The following is a 23,889-nucleotide window of genomic DNA, read 5'->3' on the forward strand; positions in this document are numbered from 1 at the left end:
CGCGAGAAAAAGTATTTCCAAAATGTTTTTGTTACTTGTTATAAAAAGGAACTTTATAATTAAGCAATTACAAATACCAAAAATCATTAAAGTAATTAAGAAAGTGAATAAAATTGAACACACTGTTTTCATCGTCTCCAATGAAATTTTGCGATGAATTAAATTAAGCGACACACGCTAAGAATGATGTACATACAAAGCATGACGGGAAACCGTGACACGGAAATTTATTAATTACAATAATTGAAAGTTATCCGGTTAAGCTCCGTTCCATAGTATTTAATCTTGTCTGGATGTTTATTTTTCGCCTTCATCCTCTGGCTTTCTCCAGGCGAGTAATTCACTGCGTTTTCTTTGAAAAATCCCCTCTAAAGAGGCGCTGCGCTCGAAACACCTCTCTAAAGAACCGCGTTCCCGTTTTTTTTTCTTCTTCTCTCTCTCCCTCTCTCTAGCCTTGGTGCCGTGAAAAGAACTGCCTGATCTTTTTTCCGCATCTGAAGTGAGCTGCAGCTCGCTCCTCCTCCAGTCAACAGAGGAAAAACTGGTGCAAGAATTTATGGTTAAACAATTTAATTTAACCCGTTCCTCTTTTTGATGTTTTTTAGCCTGAGAATGTTCTCGTCTTATTTTTTTTTTTTAAATGAATAAAATTTGAAGGAGCGGGGGTAGTTTTTATGCAGAGCATTCCAAAAGCATAGCTACCCAACTGTTGTGATGTCTATAGATGTGGATATAAAAAATGCTTAAGTAAATTGTAAGAGCATGAAGAATCTTCTCAACCGAAGGTCAAAATGTATTATTATTTTTATGTTCAATTGTATATAGTTTGTGAAATGTATTGTTCATAAATAGATTAAATACTGAGATTAATTTTTTCATAAGTTCCTATACTTTTGAAACATTCTGTATGCCTGCATACCTCACAATGGAAAAGAAGTATCTTAGAAATCTTATTTTAGGCCACCCTGTGTATCCAATTTCATTCATACCTAAAAACGAGTACAATTTGTTAGAAAGGTCAACGCGTAGGCGGTAGTAAGTTAGAACATGAGATTTAGAGAGAGAGAGAGAGAGAGAGAATTTTTTCCATAACTTATTTGGTCAATGAAATTGCCTGGCGAGGTGATTTTTTTTTTATCTTCCAGTTCCTGGTCTGTGGTCCGACGGGCCAATTCTTCTTGCTCCTCCTACGCGTATTTAGTGTTGCGTGGAGTGAAGAGATTGCTTATTTATTTTTGGTAATCTCCATAAAATCCCCGTTATAAATACATAACGGTTTACGGAATACGTATTTAACGATACTGATCGTTTTTTCGCATTACTGGAAGTACATATACAGAATGGTAATGAAAGGCGTAAATCGCTCAAGAAAGTGGTTCAATTTTAATGAACTTTAACTCGTCATTTCTTGACACGCTTCCTGTCACGCAGATCACAGATAGCTCACACTGTCCTGGGAAGTAGAAATTACAAAATAAATAAAAAACAAAAGGAAAAATCGATCTCCATTAACCTCAATTTTTCTCACCTTTAATATTAAGACTCTTGCATTCTCAAGCAATACTGTATTTTGTGTATTGTACATTCTGTATATTCTATACATTATACGTTCTATATATTCTACATATTGTACATGTTATACGTTCCATAAACTTTCTTCATATTCTATATTCCACGTATATTTTACAAATTCTATTATACTCTGTACAGGTTAGGTGAATAACCTTGTTCACCTTAAATATTTCCGTTATTTGTAATAACACGAAAGACTGTTGCATACAAAATTTCTTCTCGTAACGATATTCCACTCCCCCGTTTCCTAACCTCCTGAAACAATTTCAAATCTCCCGCCCTCTCGCTTCAATATACGTCACGTCGAAGCGCAGCTGCGTAGGAGGTTAGTCTGGTGGCCTGCGGGGCCTTAAAAGGGCGCAAAACGAGCCGCAACAAGGCCCCTCGATGGAAAGGGAGGCGGTGTTCTTGGAGGAACAATGGGGATGGTGGTGAGAGAGCCAGAGATAATTATCAAAAGTGGACGGAGCAGCTGCATCGATTCGGTTTCACCCTCCGGCACGGACGATACTTGGTGCAACAGTCAAAAGCCATGCGGAAAAGTTCACCGTGCCGTGACACCGTATACCGCTGACTCGAACACGTGCGCGCAACCCTTTGACCAGCTCGACACGTTGCATAAATGCAACAGGCTGCGACGAGAAGTGGTTGGAAAGTTAGCTACTGTTCTAAGGAGAACACGCCTCGTTGCTTTAGCGTCGTTGGAAGGTTAGCTTAACGATAGACTCTCTCGAGCGAGGAGTGGGGGAAGGTGAGTGTGATTGGCTGATCAGTGGAAGTAAGTGAAGAGTTCAGTGAAGGCTGTGAAGTTCTTTAGACGTTAGAATTTATCTATTATCCGAGGTAATAGAAGATTTACGTTGGACCTAGAGAATTCAGGAAATAGGTATTTTAGTGTACAGAATTGGTTATTAATCGTTTAGATTGTAAAGATAATTTAATTCTTCAAGTTCGCTAAATTAAAAATCTCTCTGTGCAAATATGTTTCTTTTTGCAACGAACTCATTAAACGACTAATTTTTTGCGAAGTTGAAAAGTAGGTACATAATACATACATAAAAGTACGAAGTTGAAAAAACAACACTTATTTAACAAAAATTGTATCCACAATGGAAAATATTGTATCTCCATTTTTTTATATTTACTTCCGTCCGTTATAAGATTATTAAATTGCCCGCGAATCAATATTGAAACATCAGAAAATTCAAAGTGGCACCGAACGAAGACTGCCACTGAATTAATAATCGCCTCTTCACTTTGAGCAAAAGGCGCTATTCCAAAGAGAATTATTAGGTTACGTTTTTCAGGATGCACTTTTTCGCGTCTAGAAACCGATAAAATATTAAACAACAAGCTTTTATAGAACATCCATTTGACAAAGAAAATTTCATCCTCTCGAAAATACATCGGAAAATTTCATTTAATAAATATTTAACGTTGCAAAGTTACGACGCGTTATTATTTTCAGAAGTAAATTCTATGTCGCGATGAAAAAGGTGAAACGAACTCTGGAAATATACCGGTGGAAAAAAATGTCTGGCATTTTTGCGCGTGCTGTTTTGCCCCGGACAGAAATACAGGAAGATCAAGACAAAAAGTCGGCCGAGCGGTGCACGCGCCGTTGCATAAATACAGTAGGATGCAGTTGGCAATTTAGCTGGCTGCCGAAATATCAGAGCCACGAGCGGTCACGTAACGAAACTTAATTATCTCCTGTTCGCTGTTTAAAAAAACGAAAAAAAGGAAGGTAAAAAAAAAACGTAAACAAAGGAAGTGCATTGAAACAACGAAACGTCAAACCTGTTTTTTAGCTCGTGTTGCAAATAATTTTCGAAATAAAAATCAAACTGTTATTGGAAATTTAAAATTGAATTTGTTAGCCTTTACTTTGTGCAAACGTTTAGTGTGATTTCAGAGAAAAGGAAACATTGGTGAAAAGTGATTGAAATTGGGAATTAATTTTTACCGGTTTGCTAGTACAGTAAGGATGAAGTTTTTTTATTAATAGGTTGGCTGCAGTGGTCGATTTTTTAATGGCGTTCTAATGGTACAGTTGATTATTTGTAACAAATGAACTTTGTTCAATATCAAATTTCAAAGGATATTACAGTACAATAGTAATAGTGAAATATGAAATATGAACGAATTAATTAGGTTGCTTAATAGTTGACTATTGCATGATCGTGGCAATAAAAATTGCGCAATAATAATACAAAATTTGCCACAACACTAGAAATATTTGAGAAGAAAATACTCCTCCGACTTTAAATTATGATTAATTGAAATTGAAAGTTCGAAAGGAAAAGAAAACAGGTTGCATCGTAAATCTAACTTCATCTCTCCACTGGCTGTGGTTAATATACCTACACATCTTTGAACACGGAGGAGAAATTCGAATCTTTAAATTCAATTCGAAATCGGCCAATCAAATTCCAATGTTTAAATTCAATTCGAAATTAGCCTGTAGCGAGCCTCCTACGCTCTGCCACCAGAGGGACAGACTAATCACAGGTTCTCGCTAGTCCTCATAAAGGCTCCTACTTATATATATACACCTGACTTGAGTAATTCCAGTTTCACACGTGTCTAAGCCACGGGTCTCCTAGAAAGCATTATTGACGAGTCCACAAGAGGCCCAGGACACTAAAGGGTCTTAAACCTTCCTTTTCAGAGCCTATCCTTTATCACTTTCCTTACCTCCCTTCATGCCAAACAGATTCGAATATTCAAATTTAATTCGAAATTAGTAGCCAATCTAATTGAAATTCACAATGATATTCAATGAAATTTGAATCTGTAAATTACCTCTAAATCGTCTAATAAAAATTTAAACGTGTCAGACGAATCGCTGCTCCCCTTAAATCGAGCGATAGCTTCGTTGTCGCGCCTCCATTACATAAATGCAACGGGGACTACACCGATTAAAACGCGTGCTGTTTTCAGTAGGGTGCTGAATCTGCTTACGACTCGCTCGTGAACCATCGCCATACATAGCAAACGGAATGTGAACTTTCACATTGTTCGACGCTCGGTTCATTTGATATTCGACAATTATTCTTGGAATAATTGGCGATTATAAATTAATATTATAGAATATCGATATCATATTATACTATGTTTGAGGTAATTAATTTTGTTGGCTAGAATGCTCCTCATTTGTAATTTAATTACGGTCAATTGTGTATGAACGTGGAAATGAAATTTATTATATTTTACTGAAAAGTTACATTGACATATTCGATTGAGTTTTATGAAATGTAGCAATTTATTTAGAAAATTTATGCAAATATAAATAAATCCGAAAGCAAAATTACTTTATTCGTTAATATTTCAGCAACATATTCAACGAGGTCGTAAATGCATTCTAAAGAAATCTGAAATTTTCAAGCTCGTAGAAAGTTTTATGGTGAGGCGCCTGCAAGCTTGCGCATTTCAGTTGGAAAGGGGAGTCGCTTCCAGCAATAGCTGTAAAAACTCGTGAATATGGAATGTATAAGTGTAAAAGCTGCTGTAAGTGAGATAAAGTCCAAATTCGTGTTTTTATTTCTATGTAAATTCCTTTAATTGTTTTTTCCTTGTGGATTTGTTGGTAATAGAAATCGAACCAATATGCTGTACAGAATTTCTTTTGAAAACCATTTGTATTGTATATTTTTTGTAAACCTTTTTTTCTCCTTGCAATTTTAAGTGAGACAAACCTTTCATTGTTAACTAACTAAATAAATAAATATATCACTACGTATCACTGTATCTTCAAACACGATTTACAATACAAACAATAAAACCTGAAAAATCAGGTGAAGTGGTTGACGTTACCATTCGAATCTCTTTCTTCTTCAATTTTTCATTTCGTTTACTGGGTCAGTAAAACAGATCCCGCCAATACCTACCATTAATAAAAAGATGAACGCTTGTATATACTGTACACAGAAACCTTCGTATTTTCATTCTACAAATTTTTTCCCTTTTCCCTTTTTTTCCTTTCCTTTAATGTAACTCGAGCGTATTTTATTGGTCGGGTCATAAATCGGAGGAAAGTTAAATGGCGCAAGAGTAAAGGTTAGAATTCGCGTACCGCAGCGGAAATTAAAAGAGAAAGAGTGAGAGAGAGAGAGAAATTTCTATGGCGAGCGACGACCAGGAAGAAATGATTTTCGATTGGAATTTACCAGCACGACGGTAGCATACCAACGTGCAGAGAGAGAGAGAGAGAGAAAAGCGGGACACAAAAGCCACCGCAATTACTGCTTCCGCTTTGCCCGTCCTGCCGGAAGTCCTATTCATACTCGTCACTATGAGCGCCGTTACTTCCGTCATTGTTGTTACGGATCTACGACCGATTGTAAATCATTCCCTTTTTTTTTTATCTCCTACCCTTTCTTTCTTTCCCTTCACCCGTTCCCTATTTTTATGATAATAATTAAAAAGACGTTTTACGTGACATGTGGTTCAATGATCGGTGTGAAGTTTCTTTGATCTAAAATATTCGAGGCTATGTGTCAAGAGAAACGAATTCTTTTTCGTTCGAAGGTAGATTCAGGGGGAAAAAGTGGAGAAATTGCAATTAAAATGTAATTTTAGAAGGTTCTGAAAGAATAATATTACTTTTTGAAATTATTTTCACGAATTTATCATTGTTGATAATAAAACTGACACTTTCATAAATTTCAAACGATTTAACTTCACGAGATAATATTATTCCATAAATAAAATTCTGAAATAAGTAAATGGACTTTTGAATAGGGAAAACGATATAAATCAATATGAAGCAGCTGTCAATGGGATAAAATAAATTCACTATAGCCAGAGGATACGATGGCGCGACGAGATTTCCACTTCGACGTCTAAGATCGAACGTGTGATAGATCCGATTTTTGAATAGGCTGGGTGAAGCTACAACAACCGCCGCGAGCGCGACAGATCGAGATCATAATGCATCCTGGGTTGAGTTATGGGTGCAAGATGGCGTATATACCTGTGGCCTGTAATTGAGTTTGAAAATGATGTTGCCTCGTGAAAGGTTGCCCCTGAACATCTATTTGCGAAACAAAAGGTCTCCACTTTCGTTCTTCCTGGTGTTTGAAAGCTTCGAAGGCTTGCGAGCGTAAAATGATCGATTGCTTTCCATTCGTTTGAGTTTGTTCTCGCGTTCGAGGTTAAGGAAGAAAAAATTCTCTGGTCTCAGTGGAACGGGGATGATGCGTAACTGGAATTTTTCCTGGCTATTATTCTCTTGTTTCTATCGATGCTCGCTTCGCAGTATTTTGTTGAAAAAGGAAATTGCTTTTTCTGAGTCAAATGATACTTGACAGGTTATGGTATCTGTTCAAGTATTATTCATACGCTTAATTTCCTGTCTTCGAGTATAGATTGATAATATGTAATTTCACTTATTGCGTGAGATTATATTTATTCCGTTAAAAAATCTAATACATATAAATGTAGAACTTCTATATTTTCATATAAATGTGCAAAAATATGCATAGCAAAATACAGTCATTTTCATAATAAATTGCTTTAACCGGTTTTCAATGGAACGTACAATTGCAAATTTATTAAAGCATCGGCAAATAATTCCTACAAAGAAAAAATTCTCAATTAAAATTCAATACAATTAAATCTTCATAAGCAACAGAAATCATCTTCTCTCGTAGAAACAAAAAGTTAGGTTAGGTTAGGTTACGTTTAAATACAAGTCTAATATATACCACATTTACTCTCACTTATACACTCTTCTCTTGGCAATAACATGATAAAGATATTTAAAATAATAATAGCAATAAAGCACTGTTCACTTGAAATCAAGTTTGAAACGAGAGAAAACTGACGATCATTATCCATGGAAACTTGATTCGAGAGGACTACGTCGCGTCCTCGAAGCATCCTCCTCCGTCGCGTCGGTTTCAGTCTTCGTTCGGTCTCCAGAGACGGTCACTCGAGCCGGTCGTTATGGAGACTGCGCAAATTCCACGGATTTACCAGGCTCACGTTTCAACGAGCGGCCGAGCAATGATGAGGCGACGTTTCTAGTGAAGGGGGGCGCGGTTACACGCGGGAAAACGATCGGAAATTGTTAGAGGTCGTTTCCAGCGGTGGCGGCGGTCGCCGCTTACTCCTTTCGACGATGCAATTTCCTGCTCGCCAACCCTTTTGTTATCGATTCAACCAGGGGAACCCTCCGGACGCGGCGCCCTTCCGAGATCACGCTCCACCGGCCGCTGAGAAAATTATTTTTTTTTTTCGGTTTCGTCGCGCCTCTTCGAAACCACCAGTTATCTGTTTTGCGAGGAAATTATTTCTGAACGAGTAGTAACACGTGTACATACTTTCTTAAGAATATTTATAGATAAAGGGAAAATGTTTATTTTAATCATTTAGGAAGTTGCAGATAATAGACTGTACGGTTTGTTTTATCCCTTGCTTCACTCACCACATTTATATGAATATAGTTTATTGATTGATTACTTGAAGTAAAAAACAATTCCAATTTGTTTGGTAATGCATCCTTCCGTGACTGATACTAAACAAGTACTGGCGTCTAACCACAGGAAATAATAACACTTATCCTTCAATAGCTTCTAATGCTCAAAGGTAGCGACATCTACTTTACTAAATACAATTACGGTGTTCCCTCAAACAACGCGGCGGTTAGGGGTGTCAACTGTCCGTGTACTTACATGGAAATCCGCCTAGTTGGGATCCCCCGCTTTTACAAAAAACTGAAGTACACTTATATTCTTCCAATGCATGTGCGTATATATGTATAGATTTGTGAAGAATTAGTTAATATGAACAAATTCGCATTCGCTCTTTCTCACCTCTCTTATTCACCATGATAAAGAAAACTGTAAAGGTATGTTAAATGTGTAAATTGATTCGAAATGAATGTCGAAATTTTTCAAGAAAAAAATCTGCGTTGTTCGAGGGAGCACTGTACATTCATTTATGTAATTTCCACTAACGATACACAAAGGATAAAACCATATATGTAGATGACTCCACTTGTGTCTAATGCTGGCATAATACGTTACAGCGACCAATATATGTATGCATACATTACCACGTATAAGTTCTGTTTGCTCACCTATTGAATCCACTATATTCCTTACCCTTGTATTTTATAAATTTCCACTTGTGATGACTGTTATTACGAACAAGAATATTTCTTCGGTAAAAATTTGTCGCGTATTAAAGATAATGTGAAAAAAAAAAATAAGTGGTTAGGCAAATACTTGTGAGCGGTAGTGTACAATTTTCATAGTCAAGAGTGTCATTTTATCGGTAGCGTAACACGAGCCGTGTCTCTCACGTAAGGATGCACCCTGTCAATTTGCGAGCGAGACGAGTCTGGTGAAAAGGGTTAATAACAGCGATCCCCTTGGCCGGGGACAAATTATCTGACTGGTTCATCACTCGTATAACATATGCTGTCTCGTTAATAAAGAACCTAAAAGTCGAACTGTCGGGAGTCAGTTGGCTACGCCGACACCGCTTGTGGTTGCAACTTTTTTTCCTCTTACTTTTTCACTTTTTTTTAATCTCGCTTCTCTGTAACCAATGAGACAAGACGTGGTAATTCAGTCAACTAGCACGAACTCTTTTATGAAAACGCAAAAGTTGCGTACAGTTGTCGGAATAGATGTCTCGTCCTTTGCCGACGATTGTAGGTCAAGTCGTTTCTAGGTTATTCATGATTAGGATTTTTTTATTAATGTGAGATACCGATTATAAATTTTCGTATTCAGCTTCTTTTTTGTTAGAATTATGGAAATATTTTCCGCATACAACGCCATCTATGAGATACTACTTTAATTGAATGTTTTAGATTAAATTAACGAAGAAGAAAGGTCGTGTTTTTTTTTTATTATTTCATCTTCGTTCTGTGCGTGCAACGCCGTTTTCTCATTGGAATTAACGGGTTTTCATTCGACATGTGAGGAAACTCGTACGTTATAAAAAAAACGCAGTGGTTGCTGGGTTTTTCCTTCCGCTAAATTGGAAAGCTCGCCGTTTGCATTACAATGAAACCTTCGCTGCGTGGAAAAGAATGTTACAAGTAATGTAACGAAGTTGAAAAACCGACGTTCGCGTTAAAGGTAGGTAACCTATACCCCGTGGAGGAACAAAACTTAACGTAGAACACTGCTTTTAATTAAAGAACTCGTGCTTGTTTTCCGACAAAGGTGGAATGCGTTATAGGAATTAAGAGACTGACATCTTAGATTAGAATAAAACAGGATGAGGTGTATGGAAAGACAAGTTAAACGATATCTGATATCGTTCAATTTTATTCAATAAAACAAGCGAAAAATTTATACCGGAATTGTTGCATCTAAACATTTTTAATACAGGGTGATCAATAAATCGCTTTATCATATAAAAATTAAACAATGACAATGAAACATATCTAATATCGTTATTTAAAATTTTTCTTAGAACAATTTATAAAAATAATAAAGTCACTTATTACGAACGACACATTTACAGACACACCAAAACGAACCGAACAGCCACGTCGAACAAAAAAAAAACTCTAACAATAACCAAAAAATTGCAATATCGTGATATTTCAAGCAATTAATATATCTCCACAATCGAATTGGCTTGCGATCACGATATAAATAGAGAATCGAGCGGCCAGTAGTTGGGTAGATGGAGAAAATGAAAGCGGTGAAAAGGAAGAAAAAGATAGACGGAGTTTCACGAAGGATCGAGGCCCGGTGCAATGATGCACCTGATAGCTCGGTGACCGTTGGCGCGTGCCAGCAGCCGGCTGCTGCCAGCTGCGGCGAAAACTGCACCGCTGGACCCGATCGTTCTTTCCATTACGAACGTCGATCTTCGTCCCCTCTCTATCTCTATCGATCTCTCAAACTGGGCAGATACACAACGGCGAATGGGACGGCGACGCAGGCTTGGAAGACACTCTTTATACACATAAAAGACACGCTCTAACATAAGTATGCTTCGATGACTTTTAAGATTTACGGGATTGACTGGCCGTGCGGGGAGATGGTCAGTAGGTTGCTTCTCGTGTGTACGTACTTTCACCGGTGGCTCAGATGACATTTGAAATGAGAAAAGTAGGGTTATGTATAGATATTTTGTTTGAATTGATGTATCGACTTCTGGATATTAATCACTCCTATACTTTTTGACAAATCTAAAATATTACACGTTTCTTGTGCCATAATGAACGAATTAAAAATTGAATTATGCTGGTTTTTCATTTATCTTATAACTTATTTTATCAAATGTAACAAATAAAAAAAAATTGAAATGTATTCAGCGTATCAAGGTGATTTTCATGTTAGATACGTATATAACGTGTGGATTACCATAACCTATACAACTAACGTAATTCGATATCGTACAAGAAGGGGTATAAAGATTGAAATCAGGAAATCATGAAATCTACGTAGGAAACAACTTGGTTTTATTCGTTCTTAAATGGAATCAGGCTGGTCGATACCGGTTGAGAAATCAAGAATTAGTTTGAAAGCTTCTTGCTTCTAGGTAAGTGTGGTGCTGTAACAGGGCACTCTGTTTCGCCAACTTCGAATTCGTTTTTAACCACCTGTAAGAGTTATTCCGGGCAAATGGACACGGTTATTTTAACTTCACCTCTAAAATCATTTTATTACGCTAATTTATTCAACCAGGTTTCCAAACGCTTTTTAATCGAAGTTCCACTGTTTTTACTATTTGTAAAATAAATTTAATACACGTTTTCGTTGTATCTATATACTTCATAATAAAACTTTCCACAATAAAAATAAAAATTGTAATCACAGAAATTATGGAGGTTATGAATACATAACCTCCACTTTACAATTGAAATCTGTAATTCACTGCCCGAAAAAAAGGGGGCACCATTGAATAGGTACATGAAAGAACGCACACTGCATGCGTTTTTTTTTTGGGGGGGGGGGGGGTGCTATTATTCGCGCGTGAAAGCAAATCAAACACGCGCCAGAGAATCGTAAAACGCCACGAGGTTATAATAACGGGGGTTTGGTGGTGTAAAGCTACAAGAAATCCTAATTTGCACATTGACCGTGCACGTTTTCTGCTGTGTATCTCGATCGCGGCTCGGACACACGGTCAAAGAAAGGCGCAAGGTGTTCCCCGTAGTCAGGTGACTTTATCCTTTGGCACCTGTTCCTTCACGCTATGCGGTAAATTTAGAACAAAATGTCTTCCACCTCTGTGGCCACGTTTTATATAGAGTTATATTACATAACACACCCAGTATAGGTAAATCGACTGTTCGATTGTCTCTGTAGTCGATGGTGAACTTACAGTGCTTCGGTTGCAAAATTTACTCGACGTACCTCGTGACGTTTTCGTCAGTTCAACGCCATTACTGTAGCGTTGTATATGACTAACGTAGTCATTTATCGTGAAATTACGTTAAATCAAGATAATGTCTAAAATAAATGGTAATAAAATTGAATAATAGATTGTACGTATCGATAATAACTGACAATGGCGGAAGTACATGAAAATTTTTTATCTTGTATATTGTCAATATGATAAATATTAATTTTTGAAATATAAACTTTTTTAAATAAAAAAAAAATATTTTCAGTTTTCAATTTTTATCGAATCTTTTTTTCTATTGTGAAATGTAAGTTATTATTTAGCAATTATTTTAGGATTTCAGTTATTTTATGTTTCGAAGTTTTTTTTTCAAACGAGGAAGTAAGGAAGATGGTAATCTTCGTAATTTAAGACGACAAGTTAGAATTTACAGCAACATTTATTAGAAGGAAAAGCTGCATAGAGGCACCTGGTTTTATTGCTTTATATCACGCCTCTTGCAACATACCTTAACAGATCTAAGAACTTACTCGCTTTATACTACTTTTATCGCTTTATGACGTGCCCCTTAAAAAATAAGTTTACGTTATTTATAAAGGTAATGTAATTACGAAATTTTAATACCTTATAATAACTGGGAATAAAAACTGTTAGAAAATTTGAAAAATCTTAAAGGATATCGTTGAATAGGAAATTCCAAATAAAGAAAACAGCGATTTCAGGTTAGCTTTATGGTTTTACGATGTACTCTCAGTACAAATCCAATTTAGTTGACAGAAAAGTTTTTGAAACTTCAAAGACATTTCATACATCCCCTCAACCAAGAGCAATATAAGCACAATAAATATAAATTTTACAATGTATTTGTCAAAGAAACCAAGAAATCCAGTTTAGTCGACCTCAAAATTCCTAAAATACCAAAGACTTCAATGGTGCTCATTACCCAGGGGCAATATAAATCTGATAGGTATGAAATTTATAACCTGTACAGTTCTACAAGACCTAGGAAATTCCTCAAAGGAAATTAATTGAAAAATTTGTGAATTTTATGGTCTTTAAGTTAAAAAATATATAGAAAATCTACAATATACACCTTTGCAATATTACAATAAATGTCCAACAGAATGTGAATTTAATTAACCTAAAAATCTACAAACCTAACCTAACATAACCTTACCATTGGAATAAATATTGAACAAAAAATAAGTTCAATTAACGTCCCCCTCCTACCAAAAAAATCCTAAAAATTCCCCAAAAAGCTGTTATAATAATTAGAAGTAACAGAAGCCTATAGCGTTTAATTCCTCTTGACTAAAGCGCCATCTGTCTGTGTTTCCAGGTGAGTGAGGCAAGACCCCGCATCAGGCACCAGAAAAGCGGCAGCCATTGCAGCAGATGTGGTCCAGGCTGGGGTGTGGTGAACCGCTGCGTCCGTGGTCGTGACACAGAGTGTGGCAAATGTGCTCCAGGCACCTACAGCCCCCATCACAGCATCCAGCCCTGTTGGATCTGTTCTAGATGTGGTCCAGGTCTCTATGAGGCCCATCCTTGCACTTCTAAGATGGATACTGTTTGTGATTCCTGTCACAGACCTGCTCCAGATAATCCTGACTATCATAGGAAGTGTAAGGGAAGGACAAACCTGTTCCTGGCACCAGAAGATGCATTGGGAACTGGAGAGGAAAGTATCTTGGTCAATGAAGCCGATGGACAGGATCAAATGGATGATGGCAAGGAGATTCTGGAGAAAGATGCTGAGGCTGCTGTTATTAATGAAGACTTAAACTCTTTGGAGAGGTTCTAGGACTATTCTGAGGAAGATTGTGAGAAATATGATGGTTTGTGAAGGATATTGTTGAATCTGAAGAATATTCTGAGAGCTGTAAGGAATGAATAAGCGAAGAGGACTGTGAAGGATTCTAAGGAATTGCTATTAGAGAATTCTAGACTAGTTTGGTTGCAATTTACTCTGTTTCTGTATTCTATGAAGACACATACATTGTGTTTAAATAAGGTGCATGAAAAATTCTGTTTATGAGAAATCCTCAGCTCTACTACAAATAAGTTTCACTGTAACAGGGAAGTAAAGAAGAGAGGTGCATCTTGAGGACAACATATGTTTTGGAGAGATATTTCTTGGACTGTGGATGAAACTTTTGTTTCACAGAAGTTGGATGCCCTTTTGTGTTGAAGTCAAGGATCATAATGTGGATGAAGCTTCTACTTTTTGAAAGATAAAAATCTTCTTGGACAATGGACAAATGTTCTTGGCACATCAAAGCTTTTCTTAGACCACAGATGAAGCTTCACTTCCTTAAAAATTACAAAGCTTCCATTTTCTGAAATATGAACATCTTCTTGCATCATGGTGGAAGCTCTCGGTTCCTGGAACTGCTCTAAGTGTTCCTAGAATTTTACAATGTCGCGTTCTCGAGTAGATTGAGACTGGAGAACGGAAGAAGGCATCGTCGTGGGATATCTGCTTTCCATGGATCGTTCGATTAGCTTCTGGGGAAAATTGGAAGATGTCGTGGCTGTCTAAGGCACCTAGGTGTCTTTAAAAAATTCATAGGGCTGCAAGATGAAGATATCTAAGCTTCGAATGGTCGCAAACGGAAGATTGGAGACTCGAACTCGTCCCAGCTGAATATCGAGTTCTCTTTGAAAATATGAGAATTGTAAGCGAAGTTAAAGAAAAAAAATGTATTTCCGTAGTTCGGTAGAAATTGAACAATTTCAAGATCGTCGTTCGAATTCGAATTGCCTTTAGAAAAAGAGGTTAGATTTTTTGATTATGAATTTAATCTTTAGAAACTGTTCAATTTGTAAAATTTGAAGCCAACTATAGATTCTTCGTTATATGGTGTAGCAGAACTGTGTGAAAATTATACTAAAAACATTCGAATCGATGTATGTGAGGTTAGGTTATAAAAGAAAAAATATCTTATGGCTACCTAACCTAACACGTTACGATAACCTCGTAAATTGTACGCGTTACAAGCGATAATTTCTTGATATTTCCATCATATATGACGTTACATACATTTTTTGAATAATACGTATAATTAGGCAGCTATAGTTGGCTTAAAAAAAAAATGACTACTCGATATGTCAATGAATATTTCTTCCAACAACTCTAAAATCATTTACGAACGGATTAAATTACAGATAAATAGGATAAATCCATATCAAGTCGAATTTCGATAATAGATATCCACGCTTCAGGTCGACGCCGTAATGGTGGACGCCATGTTAGAACTACTCGTCAATACTGGTGCTCGTTCTTTTTCAACTTTCTTATTATGTACTTACTTCATTCTTGTATATGTTAAGTATAAACGCTCGAAGAGAGGAGTTGATCGATTCAGATCGATCCTTGATTACTAGTCAGTTAGTTACTAAGTAGTCGATAAAGTGTAAGATACGAGAGATCGACACGAGGTAATCTTCAAACAGGAGTGTACACACGTGTTTTATTTAAACCGTTACAACTGAGCTCCGAGTATAATGTATATATTTTTGCGAACGCGGTAGGTTCTCGGTCGAGCCAGTCGTATCAGCGAACGATATATCGCACCTTCGATATCGATAGTCCGTTAAACGTGGTGTTTGGAGTCTTCCTCACCATGGCGTTAGGATGTCATACAAAATATCGGGTTTTTTTTTAAAGAATTTTTTAAATGTTTTCTAAAAAAATAATGATTTTTTTAATTTTAATTCGAAAAAATAAGAATTTTTTTGAATTCTAATTCGAAAAACTTAAGAAGATTCCTCACAAAAGATATTGAAAAAAATTTAAGTTTTTTTTTTAAATTTGAACGTAAATTAACGCCTAGCTGACTAAGACTTTTGAAACACCTTCGGTCCTTTTGGAGAATTCTTCTTTCACTTCAAGAAAAAATAAGAGGTGTTCCTCTTTCTCTTCAAAGAGAATTCCTACTTCCGTATATGTGTACACTACTGTCCAAAAGATTTGTCCTTTAGCCTGGTTAATCAATTTCTTGCTAACATAATTTCAAAAGAGGTTATACAAGGCTTCTGATTATAACTTCCAGCGCGCGAAATTTGAATATGGAAGATACATGTGCAGATCAAACATACAGACACACGCAAGAACGCCCTCTACATCTCTTCTCATAATTTTGGAACGCCCTACAGAATTATCCTTCTTTCAATCAGAATAATCATGAAGTAGTAATTGCAAACTTTTGTACAGTAGCGTAAGTCCAGAAACTACCAAACATTCTCACTTCCCCTACCACTCGATCTCACTGGAGAGACTCAGTATTTTTATTAAGGTTTAAGGTCGCATCAGCTGCGCGGTTACTACCGACGCCATGGAGAGGGGTGGGGAGGAGGCGCAGTGTGATACTTTACATTATTTTATTTTTTTTTAAAGTTTGGATTCTTTGATAAACTCTAATAAGTCGTGGCTTTTTTCGTCTGCCAAGTTGTCCTGAAGAGGGTTTTCTCGCGAAGTGTACCTATTTATATTTTGGGCAGTTTAGAATCAGATGGTCTATTGTTATTGTTATCGAAACTATTACCACCTTTTCCTGCGTGTTTTTTTGAGTGCCTTTTTAGGCTTTTCAGCCTGACGCTGGCGCCACTATACCATAGTTCTTGCGTTCGGAGCCATTCGGGCCTCACTGACCCGTGGCGCTCCCTCTGAGCAGCGGCTAACCCCTTGGCCTCCATTTTAGTATCACCGTACCAATCAACACCAGCTTTCTTTTGCTGCTAGTTGTTATATTTATCTATTCTTTTTTGGTCCAGCGTTCACGATTTTCTGCAGTATGACCTTGAACTTTCGCTTCTGTCCATTTTGTATCTATCAAAATTTCCGTAGTCGTCTGGCTATTGGAATTTTCGTTCTTTCTAGGGAACGTAAGATTTTTACTAGGTAAAAATGACTAGAGCCTCATTATTGTGAGGTGAACGTATGTACACTCCCGTCCATAAGTCATGGGACACATGCTAAATAGATTCTATGTGTCTATATCGTTTGCTTATTATTTCCATAGAAAGATCCTCCACTGGTGTCGCCATCTTTGATCGTCCATTTCGCTTTTTTGGCACTGCCCTCAAACATTCCCTCCAATACTGACTTAAAAATTCCCGTTTTACTTGCGATTTCACGTACACTACATACTCTTCTTTCGACAGGGTAATTATTTCTGTACTTTTCTGTATTGATCATTCTTTTCTGATACTCGCCATGTTCATCTTTCGAATGCTGAATATTAACTGAACAAAAACGAGCGATGCCATAGTTCTCGTTCAAGCACTATGAACTGCATTCAACTGAAAATGTATAAACAAACTTCGATAACGCTCAAATACATTTTAACATAAGCAGAGATAAATATCTTGACGAGAGCAAACGAATACGAGACAAAGTCGCCGAAAGTGAATGCATTGAAAACGGGTCTTGAACCGTACTATAAATAATTCAATTTCTTTTTATATTAATTAGAGACAAAGTACCAACCATATCATTCGAAATATATTCCTTAGACGTAACTGTCATTAACAGAACCGTTCATATCGAAATAAGTAATTAAATGTGTAATGTATTCCAGATTTGTTTTAAAATGGTGTAAAGTGTCCTATGACTTATGGACAAGAGTGTACTTCCGGGTAACCGGAAGTATGTACTATCCTCGTGCACGCCGCCAAAATCATTCGTGTACGCGAAGGTGTGTAAATATACTTCTGTAAATATAGAAACGATAACGACACGTTTTAGTCGCTGTGTTGGAAATCGCGACTAAAACAGAGACGGGAATTTCCGTGCTCTCCGCTCGTGAAACTTTGTTTTTTAATTCCTTGTTCGTGGTATATGATGAACGTTCTATCACAGAAAAAGAAATAGAATAGATATCGCAGAAAGAAATGATCGCAAATGTAAATTAAATTTCGCGCCAAATTAATTACCAATATTTCTGGATTCGAAATCAATTATATATTGGTAATTATTGATAAGGATATTCAGATAATTACAGGGTGTTGAAAAACATGGTTTTTCACAACTACTAATAGATCTCGATTGCGGATGGAAATTCACCAAAGCACCATTGTACTTTCTATCCGTTTTATTTATTTACGTCAATGTTCATTCCGTCGATGGACGTAGCCGCAAGAGACACGTCTACTAAAGACACAATAAAGTACAGATATAATAATCTAAGTTAATTTGTTTTTTTTTTTTATTACACTTCCTTTTCCTCCACTATTTTACGTTCACGCTCGAAAAACCATAGAAAGAGTCTATATACATATTTTTCGATGCTCGAGTAACGTTTGTGTTTAACTATAATCTCGAAGTGAACTATTGTCGTGTGATTTTTTTTTTTTTGTTTGACGAAATACATTTCGCATCAGGTATATTACGTGAGTCATCGTCAGATATTAATAATCGATATTCTCGTTTCGAATTATTATGCACGGTGCGCTACGATGTACATAATAATCATATTATCGGAGAAAAATATAAACGATCGCTCTCGAGTTGATATAATACGAGTCATATAGTAGGTGCAGTTCCGATGATTATTCTCTAGCCACAGTTATCTGTCGTGATGCATTTATCGACTTACTTCACGTCAAGAACGATGTACGCTTTCATTTGGAACTAAATGAACAAACAATGGAGAATCTCGGTCGATAACGATGGTCACGCGGTGAAGTCTAAGTTCGCAAAATTCGAAATTTTTGTTTTGCTACTATTTTTATTTCGTTTCACATTGCCACTGCTACCATTTTATATTAATATTAAGTCATTTCAAGTTCGTACCGTATATTTACGAATTGTAGAAAATTTGTTAATAATTCTCAAACATAGCGCTTTCGTAAATCTACATATCTTTTGGTAAGATTTAATTTATTTTCCCCATAAATGATTGTTTCAGTCAATTGATAGCAATGGAAAAGTTCTTTCGTCGCAATAAACGCAAACCGAAAGTCTCAAGCTACCACGCAGTAATAAATTCGTTTGTGTGATCAAGAATCGTTACATGTCGATGACAGGTGTTGATAATATAATGCTCTATAAAATGGATGTGAAACAACGACATGTTATATTCTCGTGCGATAAATTTCTGTCTATTTATACAAATAAATCACTGTAAAATATGCCGTAATGGGATTAATACAAATAAAACAATCCTCGCATCGATTCAACTGTATTAATTATTCTCTAGCAATTAAGATTACCTCAGCTATAATGTCCTCCAACTTTCTAAGGAACTTTGAGAATACAGAAAAACTGTTCAGCTACATGTTGTCCTGTTATATGCATTATGTCCAATGATGATGTGACAATTTTTCAAAAATATCCAAGCATAATTGTTAAACTGTATTTAAATATCGAACGTAACATACACACTTTCTTGCGGCAAACAAATGCTTTGTGTTTTTCTTCTTGCAATTCCAACTCTACACATCGTCGAAGAACTGTCAGGGCTGGCACCCATAAAAAGTGTCCAAAAACGAGAATCGAATCAGTTCTAACGCTACTGAAAACAGCGTAACGCGGAACCACGTGTTCCAGGACGTTCTTGAAGTTAGGCGTAAAGATAGGTCGCGAACACAACGATTCACGGAACACTGTCAGGGCAGATTCACAACGCTCACTACACAGTCGTATAATTTGTTCCTGCATTGACTCAGTGTGGACCCCGTGGAAATTTCCATACTTTCAAATCGAAGAAGAATTACTGTTACTTTTTTTTCTCTTTTTTCTTTTGGTTTGTTTGCTTTGGCACGATGCTTAAAAGCTTCGAACAACTAAGCCTACGAAGACTACAAAAAGGAAATTTAATCTAGACGAAGAGCTCGAAAAGACGTTCGAATTGTCGCGCGCTCCAGAGTTTTAATTAACTAATAAAATTTGTTATTCGAACGACAATTCGAACAATTTTTAAATGGAAACTTGTTTGCATCGTTCGTTGTACTTTTTTTTAAGCGGCCAGTGCTTTTTATTCTTTTTTTTATGTTTTTTTTTTCTAAAGTGGACGAAGTGAAAAATAGAAGAAATTTTTTTTCTCTAATAACTCGATACGACTTTCTATAGTTTTCCAATAATTCCAAAATTGTACAAATTGTAGTTCGAGCTAAGCTTATATTGTCAAGTGATTTCACTTCCCTGAAGGAATGAATACTGAATAATTTATTATTTAACATTCGATCGATTATTCGATAAACAAATACTTGACAATGAAACGAAGCTTTGGTTCGGCTCAGGCGCGGGCGACATTAATTGTGAAAGCAAATCGAATAATCGAGAGAGCCCATTTTGTACGAGATTTTGTGTGTGTGTGTGTGTGTGTGTAGTTTAATAATATAAATCAATAGCGTTTTACAAACGTACATGTACGTAGAGCTAAACGATACAAAAAAAACTGTCGCGCAGAAAAAGCTGATTTAGTATATGAATCGTACTATTATCAACAATGGAAGAAAAATTGAACGTAATCGAATTAAAGTAACTCGACAATTTCAGAGCTTTCCTCACGTGAAGATTGAATATAGAAATGTCGTTTAAAAAATATTCTACTATCGATCGATTGATTTGTCATTGAACTAAACATTGTAGATATATGAACGCCCCGTGTACTCATGCTTTGTGCCGCGCATAACGGAAGATAAGTTTGCCCTAAGCTAGACAGAGACGGACGAGGAACTACACATTCAAAGGCTCAGCGAATGAGAATTTATAATCTACTATTTCTCTTCAAACATTTCGATTAAGAAATAAAACCAAAGAAACTAAACATTTTTTTATAAATATATGTAACTTTAAATTTCTCGATATATGTACATAATGTGTACAAAAAGTGTGTATTATATTTCTTCACATTCTTAACAAATACAGATCGAAAAATCAGTAATTCTATTACAAAAAGATATTATCAGTGGATTATTACCTAACTTTCTCAAGTTAATTTCCACAATTTCTTATGTTTATAACATTGCTTTGAATGACTTCAAGGTCCATATTTTTTAAGAATTTTTTATTCTGTTTGTTTTGATGTGTGGTATATGTATATTCAGAAGTCAATAACAATCTTTTTATACATTTCACATAACTAGGAGAAAACAACATTGACGATTTTTTATAACTTTTGATACCGAAAAATTTCAACATTCTGTTCGAAAATTCCTAGAAAGATAAATTTCAATTTTTGCGAAAACAATTCGTTGAGCCAGCGAAGTCTATCTATGCTACCACTTCTTGCACACTATAGCCACAAATAAATAGAACTAGTACATGAAAATTACAAACAGTGGGATATGAGATCTACACTGACAATGAGGAGTACACTGTACAGAGTGTAAAAAAGGTAATGGACATGGGTTTCAGTCGATTCTAAGTTGTAAATTCACTTGTGAAAAACCGCGTCGATTACTTTTTCCACGCTCGATACATCAATACTGATCGAAGCAGCTTTCGGGATGAAGTTTGTGAGCAACAGTAACATCGGATAACTTCATAGTTTACGGTTACATCGGTGCTGACTGGTTCAGGCTCGATTCGAGCGGTCGATTGCACACATAGATTCCTATAGTTGAATTCCTACATTAAATCTATACACGGAGGCGAAAAAGCAACGATAGAGACAGACAAAGGATCGATTTACCGGAATAGATCTCTGTAGCGTTGTAACAAACGCGTCTCGTTATAATACGTCACGATCGCCATTCGATCAGGACACCGCAACATAATAATCTAACAATCGTGTGTCGTCACACACACACATCTCTCTTTCTCAATATGTATATATGCATCCGCGCGCGCGTGTATATATATGTATATACGTGTCATTCGAATTTAATTCTAATCAGATGAACAACATGATTCACACTTCCGTGATGATAAACACACAGACGCGTGTAAAATTGGTGGAATTTGTCGTATTTGTGAACCCCGTAGTCGTTTCGAAACGTAAATCACCATTAAACAAATCCATGACTGGGCGATTGCGTCTAAGATCGTCTTCGATCGATCGATTAATTACAAGCACGCCGTTCATTTGTTCGTATGATTATTTCGTGGTTCAGAGATCGAAAGTATCAAGATATACTTCGTTACATGTATATATATGTACAAAAACCAAGTAAAATTGATGCAAAGATGTCACTGAAACTTAACTACGAAACAAAGGACTTGATCTTGACTTAAGTCGTAGTGAAACTCGATCCCGCCATTTTTTTTTCACGACTCCTCGCATTTAAACGGTTGAGTGTCGACGTACAATTAAGAAAATAGGTTATCGAAATCATGTAACCGACTTAAATATGTGTGTATACACACACACACGCACACACACACACACACTATATACGAATTTTCTTTGTCGCATCAGTTCTAAGTCAGGAATGTTCGCGCACACACACACACACACACACTATATACGAATTTTCTTTGTCGCATCAGTTCTAAGTCAGGAATGTTCGTTCCTTATATAATGTATAATACGTAGCATTTCCCTAAATAAAAACAAATTGCAAATGTAAAACTTCTCGTTAGAATTCCCCTAAATAGGTACACGCAGATGTATCGTGTAATTATTTCATTGCTGGACATCGTATACTTTGAGCATATTTCTGTAACTTAAATATATCATCACGAAATAATTCCTAATTTAAAAAAGCATCACAATTGAAATCATACAAGTATACTTTTGTACAAAGTATCGAATCAAACGAAAGGATAATTGAAAGTAAAATAGAAAAAAAATTGCATATGTTTTTCTATTTAACTTCGTCAGTTCATTTGATGCACCAATGCTTAATGAACGCTTGCATAACCTTAACATGAGACGCATTTATATGTCAAGAACACGTTATTCAAGATGCGAACGCTGTTTGAACTGAAATTTTTAGCGCCAATTAGATCTACGCTTTAAACTTACAGTGTATACTCGTTCTCTTACGTTGAGTAGAGATAAAAAATTCAATTTTAAGCGGCAAACATTTGAAATACAGAAATATTTTTACATCTGTAACAATGCATTCTTCATACAGAGCTTGTCACTGGTCATGCTAGATCCCTTGACTCAAGCCAATTATGTGAAAACCAAGGATAGTTCACGGGTGGAATAAGGAGAAAGGTTTCGAATATAAATTTATACTATATACGAACATAAAAAAAAAAAATATACATCTCGTGTTCGCATGATAAAGAAAGACACATATAAATGAAACACAGGCAGGAAGGAACGATGTTACAGATCGCCGGGCGCCTGCAAGTACTGGATTCTGTGTATGTATGTATGTGTGTGTGTAGTGTTTGTTTATGTATGTCTCGTGCAATGACACTTCTCGTCGACATATTTAATCAAACGGGTTTTTCTTATGTACAATTCGATTAGGGCTTTACAATAATCATATTTTCTCCGTTAACAACAAGACAGAGTGGTAGGTAATTCGTGTGAAGCTTATGATCGTAATTGCAAACGCGGCCTAAACATGTCATCGCCTGAGAGCTGCTCTTTGTTATTTTTCTTCCTTTTTTCGTTCATCGCTTACGGAAATACATAATATAATAACTTTACCAACGTATTCATGTTCAATGTCATCTGTACATACAAGTATATACTACTGAAATATACATCTCACACAAGACTCGTTAAAGATGATTAGAAAAATTCTTCTAATGATTACTTAGTTTTTTCTTCTTTTTTTTCTTTTTTTAGATTACCTCTCGTATTGAACATAATCGCTTCTTTCTCTCTCTCTCTGTGAGCTAAAGAATGTGACCAGCCATGGATTTTTATACATAAACATATGAGGTAAAGAAAACCAGGGATAAAAGGATAGGGGAACAAGCGGGATAGAGGACCGATAGTGAGGATCGAGGGAGTGGGAGGGGGAATCAGGAGCGATTATCTCGAACCTACTAATTACAAGAGAAATTTTGAGCTCCGTTAAATACAAGGAAAAGTCTACGATAAACAACTAATATCATACAACTACAGTTTCATCGTGCCC

The 23,889-nt window shown here is 36.2% G+C and overlaps 1 protein-coding gene across 1 annotated transcript in view; it reads left to right on the forward strand.

The window, feature by feature from the left end:
• The window catches only part of LOC108571502, a 33,365-nt gene extending 19,666 nt beyond the window's left edge, over positions 1 to 13,699 (forward strand). Inside the window, exons 2-3 of the mRNA XM_017933558.1 lie at positions 12,769 to 12,862; positions 13,213 to 13,699. Coding sequence (XP_017789047.1) covers positions 12,769 to 12,862; positions 13,213 to 13,699 — 581 coding nt within the window. The remainder of the gene's footprint in view (positions 1 to 12,768; positions 12,863 to 13,212) is intronic.
• The last annotated feature ends 10,190 nt before the right edge of the window (positions 13,700 to 23,889 follow it).

Source organism: Habropoda laboriosa, unplaced genomic scaffold, assembly GCF_001263275.1.
Source record: "Habropoda laboriosa isolate 0110345459 unplaced genomic scaffold, ASM126327v1 scaffold40, whole genome shotgun sequence".
Classification (NCBI taxonomy): Eukaryota; Metazoa; Arthropoda; class Insecta; order Hymenoptera; family Apidae; genus Habropoda; species Habropoda laboriosa.